General features: G+C 44.4%; 1 protein-coding gene across 1 annotated transcript in view; it reads left to right on the top strand.

The window, feature by feature from the left end:
- The window catches only part of LOC132446708 (putative protein MSS51 homolog, mitochondrial), a 16,445-nt gene extending 1,783 nt beyond the window's left edge, over positions 1-14,662 (top strand). Inside the window, exons 2-7 of the mRNA XM_060037146.1 lie at positions 174-330; positions 1,468-1,617; positions 3,293-3,417; positions 3,866-4,432; positions 12,667-12,760; positions 13,486-14,662. Of these exons, the coding sequence (XP_059893129.1) occupies positions 197-330; positions 1,468-1,617; positions 3,293-3,417; positions 3,866-4,432; positions 12,667-12,760; positions 13,486-13,672 (1,257 nt within the window). The 5' untranslated portion in view covers positions 174-196 and the 3' untranslated portion in view covers positions 13,673-14,662. The remainder of the gene's footprint in view (positions 1-173; positions 331-1,467; positions 1,618-3,292; positions 3,418-3,865; positions 4,433-12,666; positions 12,761-13,485) is intronic.
- The last annotated feature ends 263 nt before the right edge of the window (positions 14,663-14,925 follow it).

Genomic DNA, 14,925 nt, shown 5'->3' with positions numbered 1-14,925 from the left:
ATTTTAAAATTAATCTGTATGAACTACTAATGAAGTTATGATAATTATTGTATTCAAGGGGTCCAGGGAACCATATATATCTTACTTCTATGTTCTTTGAGTTGTGTCAGATTAGGAAAAACCTTTGAGGTTAAAAAAACAACAACCACTCAATTATCTTTTTTCTTTGACAGTCGAAATACAGAAACCACCCAAAATGGCATCGCAGAACTCAGCTCATGGCAGCGTCTTCTCTAACCAGATGGGATTTAATGCACTGGAATCCAACGTTCCCGGGCTGGGAGGGGTCCTCCTGGACCAGCTCAACATGAAAGACTATGGAGAGTACAGGTACAATATCAGAGCCCACTGACTTTGATCATCTTTTCAAAATAGACCAATAAGAGCACCTAGATCTGACGAATACAGGATCTTAACAATCAAACCCTCCACTCGACCGATCCAACGTGCATATCTGAGAAACAGACCTTTATCCTATAAAAAACTAACCCTTAGCGAAATGCACAGGAACGTTTTTAGTCCTCATAAGGGGCGTGGCCCCTCCAGACCCGTATATAAACAAGACGTCCTCAGGCCGGCTGTCTTAACACGCCTTAAGGCCCAAGTTTCTACTCCATCCCACGGTGGGGGAAGTTGAAACCGACGCTGTGTTATTCCTCTACTCTAAGGTCGGAGGTCAAACACCTTTTTATACCCTTTCAAGATGAGGAGAGCTGCAAAGATTCATACACACATTCCCCTGGGTCCCAGGAATCAATATCCCAGATTTGTAATTCTAGTGCTTGCAGAAAGAAGGTTTGGGGCCGGTTGTTTGACAGAGCCCCTCTTGAGCGGGGCCCATTTAACCCTCTGGCTGTACCGAGCCGGTCTGTGCCGCTGCTCTGATTTACATTTCCACCAGCAGTTGAAACGCGCCGTACCACACCGCACTGCAGAGGGACCTTCTCCGGGGTCGGGCCAAAGTGAGCCCGCCCTGGTTGCTGTTCGGAGCGAGAAGCTGTGTCCCTGACCCCTAAGTCACCTGATTACATCACTTCCTGTGGGGCTAGATTTAGAGTATATTTTCTACTAATTTTAGTGAACCTTAATGCCCTGATTCATACAGATCTATAGACCAGTCTCTATCCCACTCCGAAGTCATTCTGTGCCCCCACATAAAATCACTGTTTGTGTCACTTATTGTGTGTCTACGACCTCCATGTAGATTATTTGAGGAGAATTTCATAATGTTTTTCGTCTGCCTTATCTTTATTGATTGCATTCACGCTTCAAAAACATGTAAAGCTGCAATAATGTGTTGAATGATTGTCTTGATAAACAAAACACTTGATGAATAACGATAACATCTGCTCTATGGACTTGAAGAGCTCAGTTTTTCCTCCCTCAAGATACAAAGTACTGCTTTTGTGATCAATTACACACACTCTACTGATGCAGCATTCAATATGTCTTTTTGGCTGCCTGCAGGGAAGCTGTTGAGGGGAAGTCCAAAATAATCTCCTTCAAGAACTACAAGGAGATGTTCCAGAAGATGGAGGAGACCTTTAAGTTCTGCACCAGATGCAGCAAACTGCCCCACAACCTGTCTGGAGCAGAGACCCTCAAACGCTGTGGGAAGTAAGTCCACGGGATGGGGCCGGTTTATCCTCCACGACATGGGTAGTGTTGCTGGGGAATAGTGTTGAGAACTTTACTATTGACTCTTGAAATTCTATCTAAAGTAAATCGCTAAATGTGGTTTGTTGTCAGATACGTGTCCTGTTTAGGGCGAAGGTAGGGATGAGTGAGGGAATCTCGCTTGAGGTAAAGGATAGGTAGACTCCAAACCTTTTGGCTGGGCAACACCCTGACTTCTAGACCAGGAGTTCCTACACTTGGGAAGATGTGTCCCACCTGAGCAGGAACTTTTCATCACATGTGCATGTTAAGCAGTACATTCTTATTCACATGTTAGGAACCTGACATCATGATTTTTTCTCTATTTTGTTCTCCAATTGAGTAAGTAAGAAACAGTTGATGAGGGCCAGCCTGCATCAGTAGGAACCATCCCCTTGACGGTGGGCTTTGCCTGCCGGTCTCCTCTTGTCCAGCATTCTCTTAGGATAAATGTCACCTGTTTGCTGTTAATGTCATGGCATCTGTTTGAAAAGGCGCCATGTCCTTGGAGCCTCAGTAAAAACAACAGCATGCGAGTGTTGGACAGCGTCCCGGCCAGCTCTCTCATGGATATACTAGCCAGGTTTCCATCCCCAACATCGCTCTATCTGGAGCAGTGTCCCAAATCCTACCTACCTTATCTTTCCTCTTCATTGTTTTTAAATAGAAGCACAACCAGAACCGGAACTGCATTGATGGAGCGAGAAAGGGAGATACTTTATTAATGCACCACTTAAATAGAATATGTTTTACAAGCGACTTTGAATCCTGGAAAAGCGCTATATAAATCGTATTTATTATCACTATTAATAGCTCACTATTTGTGGTAGATAATGTGTCACGGCATTAAACATTTTCGGAACCCCTTTCCTAAAACCTGGAGCCAAAGACCAGGGCTTTCCCCCAACATACCCCTGGATAGAGTTACTAATACACACTTTGTGGTCTATGACCACATATCATCCTATATAGATGGGTACACCATGCATCCCTCGTAGAACCACACACACACACACACCTACAGATAGTCAGCCATGCACCCCATACCATGTACCATGTTTGGTTCATTTCCCCCTCTTCATGTATGGTGAGCAGGTGAGGAGAGAGCAGGTGATGAGTGGTGCATCACTAGCTGAGAAGGTCACACAGGAAGGCAGAGGGCGATGGCGTGATCCTCTATTTGTATCTTGGCACGGTGCAGCACAGAACGCTCCACGTTCTGTGCTGCCACTAATCACATGCCGCCACTTCCAGCGGCGGCATGTGATTAGCAGCACAGAAGCTCCGCGCCTCAGCAGCCACTCACAGGTCGCGCGGCAGCCAGCTCACTCATGGGGCTCGTCTCTTTTGCCAATTGGCTCTTACTTTGAAAGCGGTGAGTCACTGCCCTTAACCGGTGGATGCGGTTGAGTGGTTTGGGTGCTCAGAGTTCATCTGCAGACCAGCAGATGACCCTTTATATTAGCAGATTCTAGTCGGACCTCATAGAAGGCTCTCCTTATGCCAAAAAAGACAATGCTTTTGGTAGAGATCTGACTAGCTTTTTCTCTTGGCCTTTCTCTTCCTCCCGCTCCCTCCCTCCCCCTTCCTATCTCTACCTCTCGGTCTCCTTCTCTCCCCTCCCTTCCCCTCCCAGGTGTCTGAATGTGTACTACTGCAGCAAGCCGTGTCAGATGGCGGACTGGCCTGACCACAAGAAGGCCTGCAAGAGGCTTCGCCTGGTGGCTATCGACCGCCTGGTGGAGTGGTTGATGTTCACTGGTGAGTTCACACTCCCCTCTGACCTGACCCTCCCCTCTGACCTGACCCTCCCCCTCTGACCTGACCCTCACCTCTGACCTCTGACCTGACCCTCACCTCTGACCTGACCCTCCCCTCTGACCTGACCCTCACCTCTGACCCTCGACTCTCAGCGGATGGTAGTGGGTAGGTAGGGAGTTGGATTCCAAGCTGAGAGGTTCTGGGTTCAATGCCAAATAGTTGCAGTCTAATCGAGGCAACCTTGATTAGACAAACAATCAAATATCTCTATAGATATATGTGTATATATACATATATATCTTTATATATACACCCAAATCTATTTAGATATATATGTGTATATAACATATATATATATATACATCTTTATATTAATCCACATATCTGTATCTATAAACATTTATCTTAAACCAGACATGTTGTGAGCCCCGAGCCTTTGTCTCCCCAGGAGACCTCCCCGTCCCCACGGAGCCGCAGTGGAGCCGGCCGGCGGCCGAGGTGGGGAGCTGGGAGGCCTGGCTGGCCCTGCAGGGGGGCTTCGACGCGGCCCTGGACGGCGTCCTCATCTCCCCCAACATGGACACCCTGTGGAGCAACGTGGAGCGGCCGCGGCCCGAAGCCGCCGACCTGCGAGATGCGGTGTGGCGCGTCCAGAGCGAGTTCCTCTCCCGGGTGCTGACCGTGGTGGCCGCCCTGCAGCGCTTCGGCCTGGACCCCCGCGACAAGCCCCTGACCATCCACCTGGCGGGGGCCTCTCTGAACGAGTCCATGGGGGCCCGTCTGACGGACTACGACGAGTTGAACCGCGCCTTCCCCGGACACCAGGGGGTGGAGGTGGTGCTGGTGGGGCCGGAGCTGGTGGACGGCCCCGTCATCAGGCCCCCCCTCAAGGCGATCGGCCCCGAGGAGAGGGTCTACATCAGCGCCTACAAGGGCCTCTACCACAACTTCTGGGAGGAGCTGGTGGAGACGGAGAAGGCGGCCAGACCGGACCTGGTGGTCGGCTTCCACCCCGGTACGTAGACTCACCCGGCTACCCTGATATTGATGCTAATCAGCAGCATGGGGCAAGCTGATCCATGCTGGTAAACAAGTCCACCAGATCTGGGCACTTCTTGTTCCATGCGGCGCTCTGTTTCCGAGGAGGTCTCCAGATACGTGTCCTCCTTAAGGCGAAGGTAGGGATGAGTAAGGGAATCTCGCTCGAGGTAGAGGACAGGTAGACCGCAAAACGCAAACTGACAGGAAACGGATGTTGTAAACCGGCCCCGAGGAGGGGCCGGTTTACAACATCCGCTTCCTGTCTGGTGGCCGTGTAGTAGTCAGTAGCCTCTGACAGACAGCGTTTCTAAACATGAGCGGATCACTGGATACAGACTGGGTGGTATTGATTCAGGGCTACCAGGCCTCAGACATAGGCTGGGATGGTAGGAGAGAAGAAACCTTGTGTCAGGATTGAACCACATGAGGGTTTACCACCTTCTGTCCAGAGTCACTGACCTATGATTCATGAGAATTTGAACTTAGACCTGGTTGACATTTTGAACTTTGATCTGGTTAATGAGGTGGTTTTATGGGTTGGGTGACCTAATAAGTAAAGAATCACGTTTTTATGTTCCCCACCAGTGAAAAAAATAATAATGGATTAAAGAAGCGAAGTCAGATTGAGATTGACTTCACACCGTCTCCTCAGAGCATGTCCTCATGGTGCAGTGAGAATGGTAGGAATTCCATCTCAATCTGACTTGGCTTTAGATCCTTTACTCAATTAAGTTGTTATTTTGGCTTGTTCCGATGCAATTAACTATTTATTTGATTTCTGAAGTGTTTATTAATTATCTGTTTTCCTTTTGGAGGCTGTAGAGTCAGATGTCCTTGAGATTATTTTCTGATTTCTTTGAATCAGTTAAAGGCCATTAAGCCACATTAAGATACATTAAGACACATTAAGATACATTAAGCCCATTTGGTTCAATTCATTTTCAAACTGGGAAATTGCCTCATTCTTTCATCCCTTTCATCCAGCCTCATTAATCTCTTGTTTTCGCCTAAATTTCACCTCTTCAGATTTTTTTTAAATATTTTGCAAATTCCTTGAGACTTGCTATTCTCATCATAGCATGTCCTTATGATGCCGTGTGAATGGTATAAACTTCAACTCAACCTGACTTTCTTTAAGGTAATTAAGCCACATTAAGATCAGTATTTGTGTCGTTTTTATCATATTTAACAAAAAAAAAAAAAAAAAAGGTTAACATTTTGTTTTCAGTTGTACAATGGCTAATGGTGTGTCCGAGATGCCTCGTGTACCACAAGTTGCAAAGTGGGAAATCTCCCAGCTTTCTTGCGGCATTTCACAGAGGAATGCCCCCTTTTTTGTCAGTCCCACTTGGGTTCTGAGAGTCAACCAAGTACAGTGAGGTTGACCGTACGACTCGGTAAACATAGATGCAGGGCCCTCAAGTCTCACGCATTCGGCGTGAGACACACGCAATTCAACCAATGCACACGCTCACACGCCACACTTCGTATTTCTTACGCAGAAATTCTCACGCGTATTTCTTACCAGAATAGATCCCATTAATTTGGGCCGCTTTTTAAAGGGACAATGTGTAATATTTTAAGTCATTTATTACCTCAAATCAACGTATTCATTCATAAATAAGTCCTCATTGGTGTAAAATTATCTCTGCCAAAAATCTCACTTATCCTCCTGAGCGAAGAATAATTATGTAGTTACATAGGACAGGTAAGATTCATGGAGGCTTCCATGTTCGTCCGGTCTATGAACTGCCGAGAGGGACAAAAAGCACTACGTGGTACAGGAAATGCAAACACGTTTTCACTCTGAGCCAGAGTGAATGATGACTGAAATAATTCACTATCTTGCTCGAGGAATAATTACTCATACATCATTAGCTTACACTAATGATTCAATGCAGTTTGAAATTTGTTTTAAATAACGAACCTCATCATCACTCGAATGCCTCGATGAGGTAGTATTGGATGTCATTACACAGCTTCTTGGCACATACTGCCCACCGTAGTTTTTGAACAAGCGAGCATTATTAGTTTGAATGCAATATACAATTGTACCACTAGATGGGAGTAATTTTCACACAGTGTCCCTTTAAGCGTAGAACAGGCAAGAATTAAATGGGTTTCCCGTAAGTAGGGTAACCAGACGTCCTCTTTTGCCCGGACATACCCTCTTTTTGAGACACTTCTAAAAAAATGTGTGGCGGAATTTCAAAATCGTCCGGGATTTTTCACACTTTCACATTGAATTTGCGTTGCGTTTCTCTGGGTCATTCACAAACTAGTTAGGCTACGCCCTCCCCTACTCAGTTCTGTTCGCTTTGCATTGGTGGAAGTGAGTAGGTGGAGTGGTTAAGTAGAGCCTTCAGATTGGACGGTTTGACTTGCTTAGTTACCGCCATGTTTTGTATTTACCTTTTTACCATTATTGTTTTATAGTCACCATGTCTGTGGACACATTTGTATGCAGTCACATGTTAATATACCCCCCGCTGACAAAATCTCACTCTGACCTCAGTTCAAAACTTGAGAGCCCTGTAGATGGCTGCGTCCATAAAGAGACTGTTGCATTTGTACCACGTTGGTAATTATAGGGTTTGTTTTTAAATTCTCTTACACACTTGATTACATTGTTGCTTTAATACGGGTCACCAATTTATGCATTGCACGGCCTTGCTGTGCGTGCAATACAAGGCTAATGTAGCTAACAATAACAATGACCAGCAAATGATTCACAAAGACAAACATGAACGCTATTAGTGCTACAAGCCAGGAAATTATGTCAGAGCAACTTTTGCGGGTGGTGTATGAAGCACCTCAAACACACAATATGTCCTATAGGGCAGTAGTAAGAATTTTCGAGGCTGACATTTTAGGTTTTTAATCTAAGAAAGAAATTCAATCTGGAAATCAAAGAACACTTTCTAGTATTTCGTCTGGCTTCCCAAACAGCAGGTCTTGGTTTACAGTATCATATTTTATTCTGAACCGGCTTGAGGAGCTGTATATTATTACTTCTGAAGAAGACTGCAGGAAGTAGTGGAAACATGTCAGGTACAAACAAATGTCTGTTTACATGAACATACAAGTTAAATTATCAAGTTAGACTAAATTAACTTTTTTGAGTTATGAGGAACCAAGGTGTTCAAGGAAGGCTGCTGGAGAAAAATCCTTGCACATTTTATGTTCCATGTGGGGAACATACATTGAACCTGGTGGTGGCTGATACAGCAAAAGTATCCGCAGTGCCATCAGCCAGTTTGGCAATATACAGAATCTTATATCTTGGGCAATCTTGTGGACCATGTGACTCTGACACTGAAATCCTAGAGTGAAACATGGTGGGAGATCCGTGTCAACAGCATAGAGGCTGTGTGGTACCAGGGCCCTAACATGAGGGAGGCAATGCTGGAGGTCAGGGACAAAGCAGCAAATGCCCTGACCCTGACCAAGGATGAAGGCCAAGCTTTGGCAGAGGAGGTTGGGTCATACCGCTTCAACATTGCACAGTGGTATGGTATGATTTCCTCAACCAAATAAACCATGGGAGCATGCTCCTGTAGTCTGCCCCAATGCTGCTTGATGTGGCAGTTGACCTCATCATGAAGGTAAAGAACCTCACTGACAAGATATAGAGACACAGGCTTTGCTGCAGCTCAGGACTCTGCTAAAGAAGTATGTGAGGAGATTAATGTGGAGGCTTAAGTAGAAGAGGTTGAGAAGCACAAGGAAACACTTTGCCTATGAAACCTATCTGAGGGGCCATGAGGAGGCTAGAAATTGCGACGATCAATGCAGCAATTTCAGCACTGGAGACGAAGATGACATTGATTGAAAGGAACTGGCTCTTGAAATCAGCAACTTGCCAAGCCCGCCTTCGGTGACATGACTGCACTGGAGCTTCTCTCCTTCATCCACAAAAAGCAGCTGAAGGAACTGTAACTGATCTGTGCATGGCCCTGGGAATGCCTGCACTCTCCCTATAACCGTGACCTCAGCAGAGAGGAGCTTTTCAAACTAAAGCTCATTAAAACCTATCGGAGGTCATTCCTGGGACAGGATCGCCTCAGTGGACTCGTTATAATCAGCATCAATCAGGAGATCGGCAAGCAGCTATCGTACGACTACATTATTGACTGTGGTCATACAGATTTTTGCTAGTGAGGGGATACTAGCCACAACCTGCTGAATCACAATTAACAGACCCAAAATTATCATGAAGGGGGATTAGCGTTACATGTATATAGTTCAACATTAACCAAAACATATATATAATATAACAAACATATATATTATTGGTTTGTTATGTTTTTTTCATAATTCGAACTATTATATAGAATAGATTCTACTGTCATTATTTATGTTCATTTATGTTCATTCTGTAATGTAAACAAAATATTTTTTTCAGTTTTTTTTGTGGGAAAGAGATATTTTTATGTATTCAGTAATAATCAGTTGCAATAATGCCTTTATTTTTGATTCCTTAACAATTTTGTTCCTAACATTTTCAAAAAATCATAAAAAAAAATGCAGCATCTGTCTCATTTATCCACATTTGTGAGATGTTATAATGCAGATTCTGTAAATCCTGCAACTTTTCAAGAAATTCTTGCTGTAGGGGTGCCCCAGTGTTTCCCATTTATCCTTTCTGTATGTTTAAATTGCTGTGGTCAACTTGAGTTGTTTAGCTTGAATTTGGGAGAATTTAATGTTTTTCACAGATCTAGCCTCTCTTCCTCATGATTCCTCAGATGTATTAATTTACATTTTAAATGCATGCCATTGGACCGACTTAGAGGGTTTGGAAACCCCCAATCATGCATCCACAAAATAGGGGCCCCGAAACAAAATTTTACATAGGGCCCCCAGATAGCTTGAAACGACCCTGCCTACTGTAGTTAAGCACAGTCTTAGTTAGGAACCTGCTGTTATGGACGTACATGTTGTACTACATGTTGCATTTTTTGCATAGGCAGTACCTCCCAGATGAGTCAGGAGTTTTGGTGAGGAGATCTGTGCTGCATGTTTCTTAAGTCCGACCATTTAAGAGAGAAATCCGCTCTACAAAGATATTGGAGAACGCTGAGGACAAATGAGACAATGCTGAACATGTAGATCAAGTTGGCAATGTTTTACAAAACTGACACCCACCTCTCACTGGTGGATTTTGAGGTATCCTGTCTGGCTTTCGGTATTTCCTCCTGACAAGAACACAACTATTCTTAGAGTTGGACCATACTTCTGTCTCAGTATTTCAGAGGGCAGCCACCACCTGCTCCAAGTCAGTGAAGGAGAGCTCCTCATGGCAGCCATCGGTCTCAGGTTCACCATTCCATTTGTGGCTTGAACCTTTGTACCGACACTGTCTGTCCATTAGCCACTCAGTCTGTTATCCAAAAGAGCTGTTCTGTTTCTCTTGAAGGTTCTATATTTTGAACTTTCATTTGTTATGCTTTATGATAGAGAGAGATAGACAGGAAGGAATGGGAGAGAGAGGGGAGGACATGCAGCAAATGACCACGGGCAGGAACTGCGATCGAAGCTGCGATCAGGACTAAGCCTTAATGGTATGCGCTCTACCGGGAAGCCCCTTGGCCCTCCCTCCTTATCAGCTGTGATGCAGAGCCTTGAGTCCTCTAGCTTTTTATGAGTTGGTCAAAAACACCAAGCATTGTGGTGACAGAAAAAATAAAAAGCACAGATAATCTCAGCACCTCCAGCTTTTTCTACCTCCTCAAAAATCCTCTTCAGTGACGATTGACTCCAGAAGATTGAAGATTGACATAAGAGCTGACTTGAACATGACTCAGAATTTCACACCATTCATTGTACACAAAGGCAGAAAATGCACGCAGTCGAATTCCACTGACAGCCGACTGCAGGCGTTGCCTGCAGACGATTGGAACCATATGAGCTGGGCAATAAGCTTTGAGAATGGGTTGTTGGAACTGCTCAATAACTTGTAAACAGAATGATGTCTTCCAAAGTGGACATTGGCATTATCTGCTGCATAGGCTGCATCGGAGTCTTACGGGACATCCCGGCTAATACGGGACAATCAGCCCCAGGCATATTCACTCTAAAACAATTCCACAGGGTTTGAAACAAGGATTAACTGTTGGTGTTCACAAACCTCTTTCAATGCTTATGTCTGAGTATACGGAGAGAGGAGGAGGAGGTTGTTGACTGGTAACAGAGGTATAGTCCCTGAAGACACCCCCCTGTGTCCACACCTGTCCACCTATATTTATCGTCACAAACCTTACTGACGGATTGTATGAAAATAATTGTTGGTCATGCTGAACGTTTGTTTTTGTGAATGGATGAATGGTGAGTCACTTTAAATGCTCCTGTCGCATGCAATTGTGGGAAGGCCTTATCCTCTTTCCTTTGGTAAAGGATGATCCAGTGTATCTAATTCTAAAGGAGATCAGAAAGGCAACTTTCCTTAGCATTAAGGGAATTCAAACAGCTCTTATCATGACTGCCATTAAGGTACTTCTGTTTCATTTCAGCCAGTTAGGAACCTTCCTAAGCAAGAAGGATTATGGTAGGTCCTATCACGTATTTTGAGTTATTTATGTAAAACATATCGGGCACCTCTACATTCTGTCTTTGTACATTGTACAATACAATTCTGCAAGTGTATTGCATCAATTAGTAGTACCACCATCCTATACAAATTAATCTATGACATAAACAGCCCCTGAGGCAAGGGTGCTGATGTGCTAGAAATTCAATGCAGCACGGCGCATGCAGCAGATCAGGTAGCCATGCAGTGCTTTAAATAGCTCCGGGAGGAGGCTAGCCAAGTGCTAGAGGAGCTGGCCAGTGCTGCTCAGATCAGCAGTGTCTCAGCTAGCAGCTAAGCGTCCAGGGAAGCTTAATATACAGAGAGCCTGACTGCTCGCCCTGACAGCTGTACAGACTCTTGGGGAAAGGGGGTAACCTGTCCCTGAGCGCCCCGTACAGAGGCTTTTGGAATCTCTCCGGGTGATACACCTTGTGTCATCATGGGTTCCAGGCCTGCCTCTGCTTACAGAGACAATCCAGAACCAGAGAATTCAGCCAGATCAGACGACAGAGTGCCGAGCAACTATGCTCATGGTCTTCAAGCACCATTTCCTTTGGCCCATATTGGTGGATACCCTTTCACCCAGCCTCACCCTTTCACCTTCGTAGATACCCTTCACCCAGCTTCCCTCATCCTTTCACCTCTGTGAATACCCTTGTCCATTCCACTCTGTTTTTTTCAATGCACATCTCATTCATATAGAATACATATCGAACAAATTATAATCCTTCTAAGGGTATAGTAAAATTTAACCCCTACCTGCTCCTTAATGACCTGTCTCTGTATTCACTGTCTAACCCCTACCTGCTCCTTAATGACCTGTCTCTGTATTCACTGTCTAACCCCTACCTTCTCCTTAATGACCTGTCTCTATGTTCACTGTCTAACCCCTACCTGCTCCTTAATGACCTGTCTCTGTATTCACTGTCTAACCCCTACCTTCTCCTTAATGACCTGTCTCTATGTTCACTGTCTAACCCCTACCTGCTCCTTAATGACCTGTCTCTGTATTCACTGTCTAACCCCTACCCGCTCCTTGATGACCTGTCTCTGTATTCACTGTCTAACCCCAACCCGCTCCTTAATATCCTGTCTCTGTATTCACTGTCAAACCCCTACCTTCTCCTTAATGACCTGCCTCTATGTTCACTGTCTAACCCCTAACTGCTCATCAATGACTTGTCTCCGTCTAACCCCTACCTGCTAAATGACATGTTAAGTCTAAGTTCCCTTGATTAAAAGTGCCTTCTTATACACTTTAATATACTGTGATGTACTGGTACCATTTTATTAATTATAATTGATATTGTTTATACCGTCTGTTCTGTTTGCCGTGTTTGTTCTGTTGGTCTTTACTTTGGCATTTACTTTAGCGTCTATTTTTGTTTTCATTAGTACTTTGTATGGTTACTGTATTGTATCTTATCCTGTGTTTTCCACTGCTGCTGGCCTGTTGCAACAAAGGAATTTCCTCTCCGGGGATTAATAAAGTTGTTGTCTAAAAGTGACTGCTGCCTTACCCAGACCTATCCAAAAATAGAACTACACATCATAAATACAAGCACTGGCAACGAGACCCACAGTGACTAATCAACACTATTAAGCAACTCTTCTACCTGTTGTGTGGTGGTTTCCAGGTTTCCATGCCAACCCTGGTCTTCTAGAGGGCTGGATGCCCACTCTGCTGCTCCTGAGCGATTACAACATCCCTACTTTCTTCAGCCTGTTCAGGTCAGTCCCCCAATATGATGCAACACAACTTACCATAATACAACAGCACAACACACCATAATACAACATATACATACATACATAATACAGAGAGAGAGAGAGAGAGAGAGAGAGAGAGAGAGAGAGAGAGAGAGAGAGAGAGAGAGAGAGAGAGAGAGAGAGAGAGATTATCTAACCCCACGGCTGCGGGCATGCATAGTGCCAGCCGCACGTCTTAACAGCAGAACATGGAATCTGTCAGGTTAATATCATGACTTTAAAAACACCTCATTACTTCCTTTAACGTATCTTTAGTGTCTTTTTCAATCTTTCGTTTACGCTATGCCGACCCGCTTAGCACACGTTTCCTCATTTTCACTGTGAAATTGACCGTTGACCAAGCACTATGACATTGAAGTTACGTCACGTTATTTATCTTTTTAAATGTGATGTATTTATTTTGCAAATCAAAATCATTCAAATCCTTTTATGACCAAAGTCTTGGCCATTTTATTTTTTTATGTTAAAATAAATAAAATATATTTATATATATACCAAGGGCCCCCCCCATTGGCCAGGGCCCTTGAAATGTGCCCACTATGCCCATAATACAACAGCACAACACACCATAATACAACAGCACAACACACAATAATACAACAGCACGCACTACTCCACAAAACAGAACATACCAAACTCCACCACCAGACCCTTGTCTCAGTGTCTGGTGTCTGTTGTCTACCCAGCGATGCAGAGCTCCAGGCTTCGCTCGGTATCCTCCATGACATGGAGATCAAGGTCCTGGCCAGCGGACCCAGCCCCTTCAGCTCCCACAAGCCTGAGATGGTCCAGTCCTGTCCCAACAAGCCCCTGGTCTACTGCAACTCCAGATTCCTCTGCTACCAGGGCATGCTGGGGTCTGCCACCAGCTAGCAGAACATCAGGACCTGAATCTACTGCAGCTCCTGCTTCCTCTGCTACCAGGGCATGCTGCTCTTCCTCTGCTACCAGGGCCTGCTGGGGTCTTCCTCTGCTACCAGGGCCTGCTGGGGTCTTCCTCTGCTACCAGGGCCCACAGCTAGCAGAAAATCGCAGCATCAGGGTCAGAAGCTTTGCTGCTGTCCTCTAGAACAGAAGCACCCGACCAGGCATACGGTTGTGTACGAGAAAAAGTTCCTATTTACAATATAATTGGCATTATTTAGGATTTGCTTAATTGTTTATTCATATATATGTATATATATATATATATATATATATATATATATATATATATATATATATTCTTTTTATTTTATTTTTGGAGAAAGAAAACATTTGTGTGTCTGATTAGAGCGAGCCTGAATCCATGATTATCTTTTGACACCCTTTTGTGGAAATTACTAATACCATTAATAATGTGTGTGACGTTTTTCATAATTATTCCTTACAACTTTGAGTTGGTGTGCCTTGAATGTGTGGCTGGGATAATAACGGGCCAGCCCTGAGATGGTTGTGAAGCAATGATGTAGAGCCAGGGCTCCGGAGCCGATTGGGCTGCTACGAACCATTGGTTTAATGTCATTGCTTGGGTTGGTTTTAATGTGGTCATCATGATTCTGCAGGACATTAAGGACTCTCTCATCCCACGGTCACCCTTCTGCAGTTTGGGGCCACATGTTATCCCTCATACTTCTTGGTACTACTGCTCTGAAAGTATTCAGTCTAATCTGTGCTCTCTGAAAGTGTTTTCTAATTCAATTCAAAACCAATTATTGGCCCTGCATAAGTTTGTTATTATCGGCCCTTGATGTTTATATGAGTCTGTATATCTTTATCTTTTTTTTTCTATTTAAGTACTAAAATGGCCATTTAAAACCTATATTCAAAGGGTAGGCCATTATGAGATTATACTCGGGCTGTAATAAATCGTAACTACCAAAAGAGGTGCAGTCGCGCTACTTCTGTGACCATCTGCTTCAGCCTCATGCTGCCCTCTATTGGGAGAAATGTGTAACTACACGCACTAAACACGAAGAGGGAGGTGAGCGATTCATGGCACCAGGGGCGTTTCTAGGTTTCATAAACATCCGGGGCTGAGCCAAGAGGGAAAATGAAAATGGATATTGTTATAATGCGCGTGCACATTTTCTCATAATGCTTTACTTAAATAAACAAAATATGCAGTTTATTATAGCATTAAATAG

Source organism: Gadus macrocephalus, chromosome 18 (assembly GCF_031168955.1).
Source record: "Gadus macrocephalus chromosome 18, ASM3116895v1".
NCBI lineage: Eukaryota > Metazoa > Chordata > Actinopteri > Gadiformes > Gadidae > Gadus > Gadus macrocephalus.
Note: the sequence above shows the minus strand (reverse complement) of the source record. Positions and strands in the feature narration are given on the sequence as shown.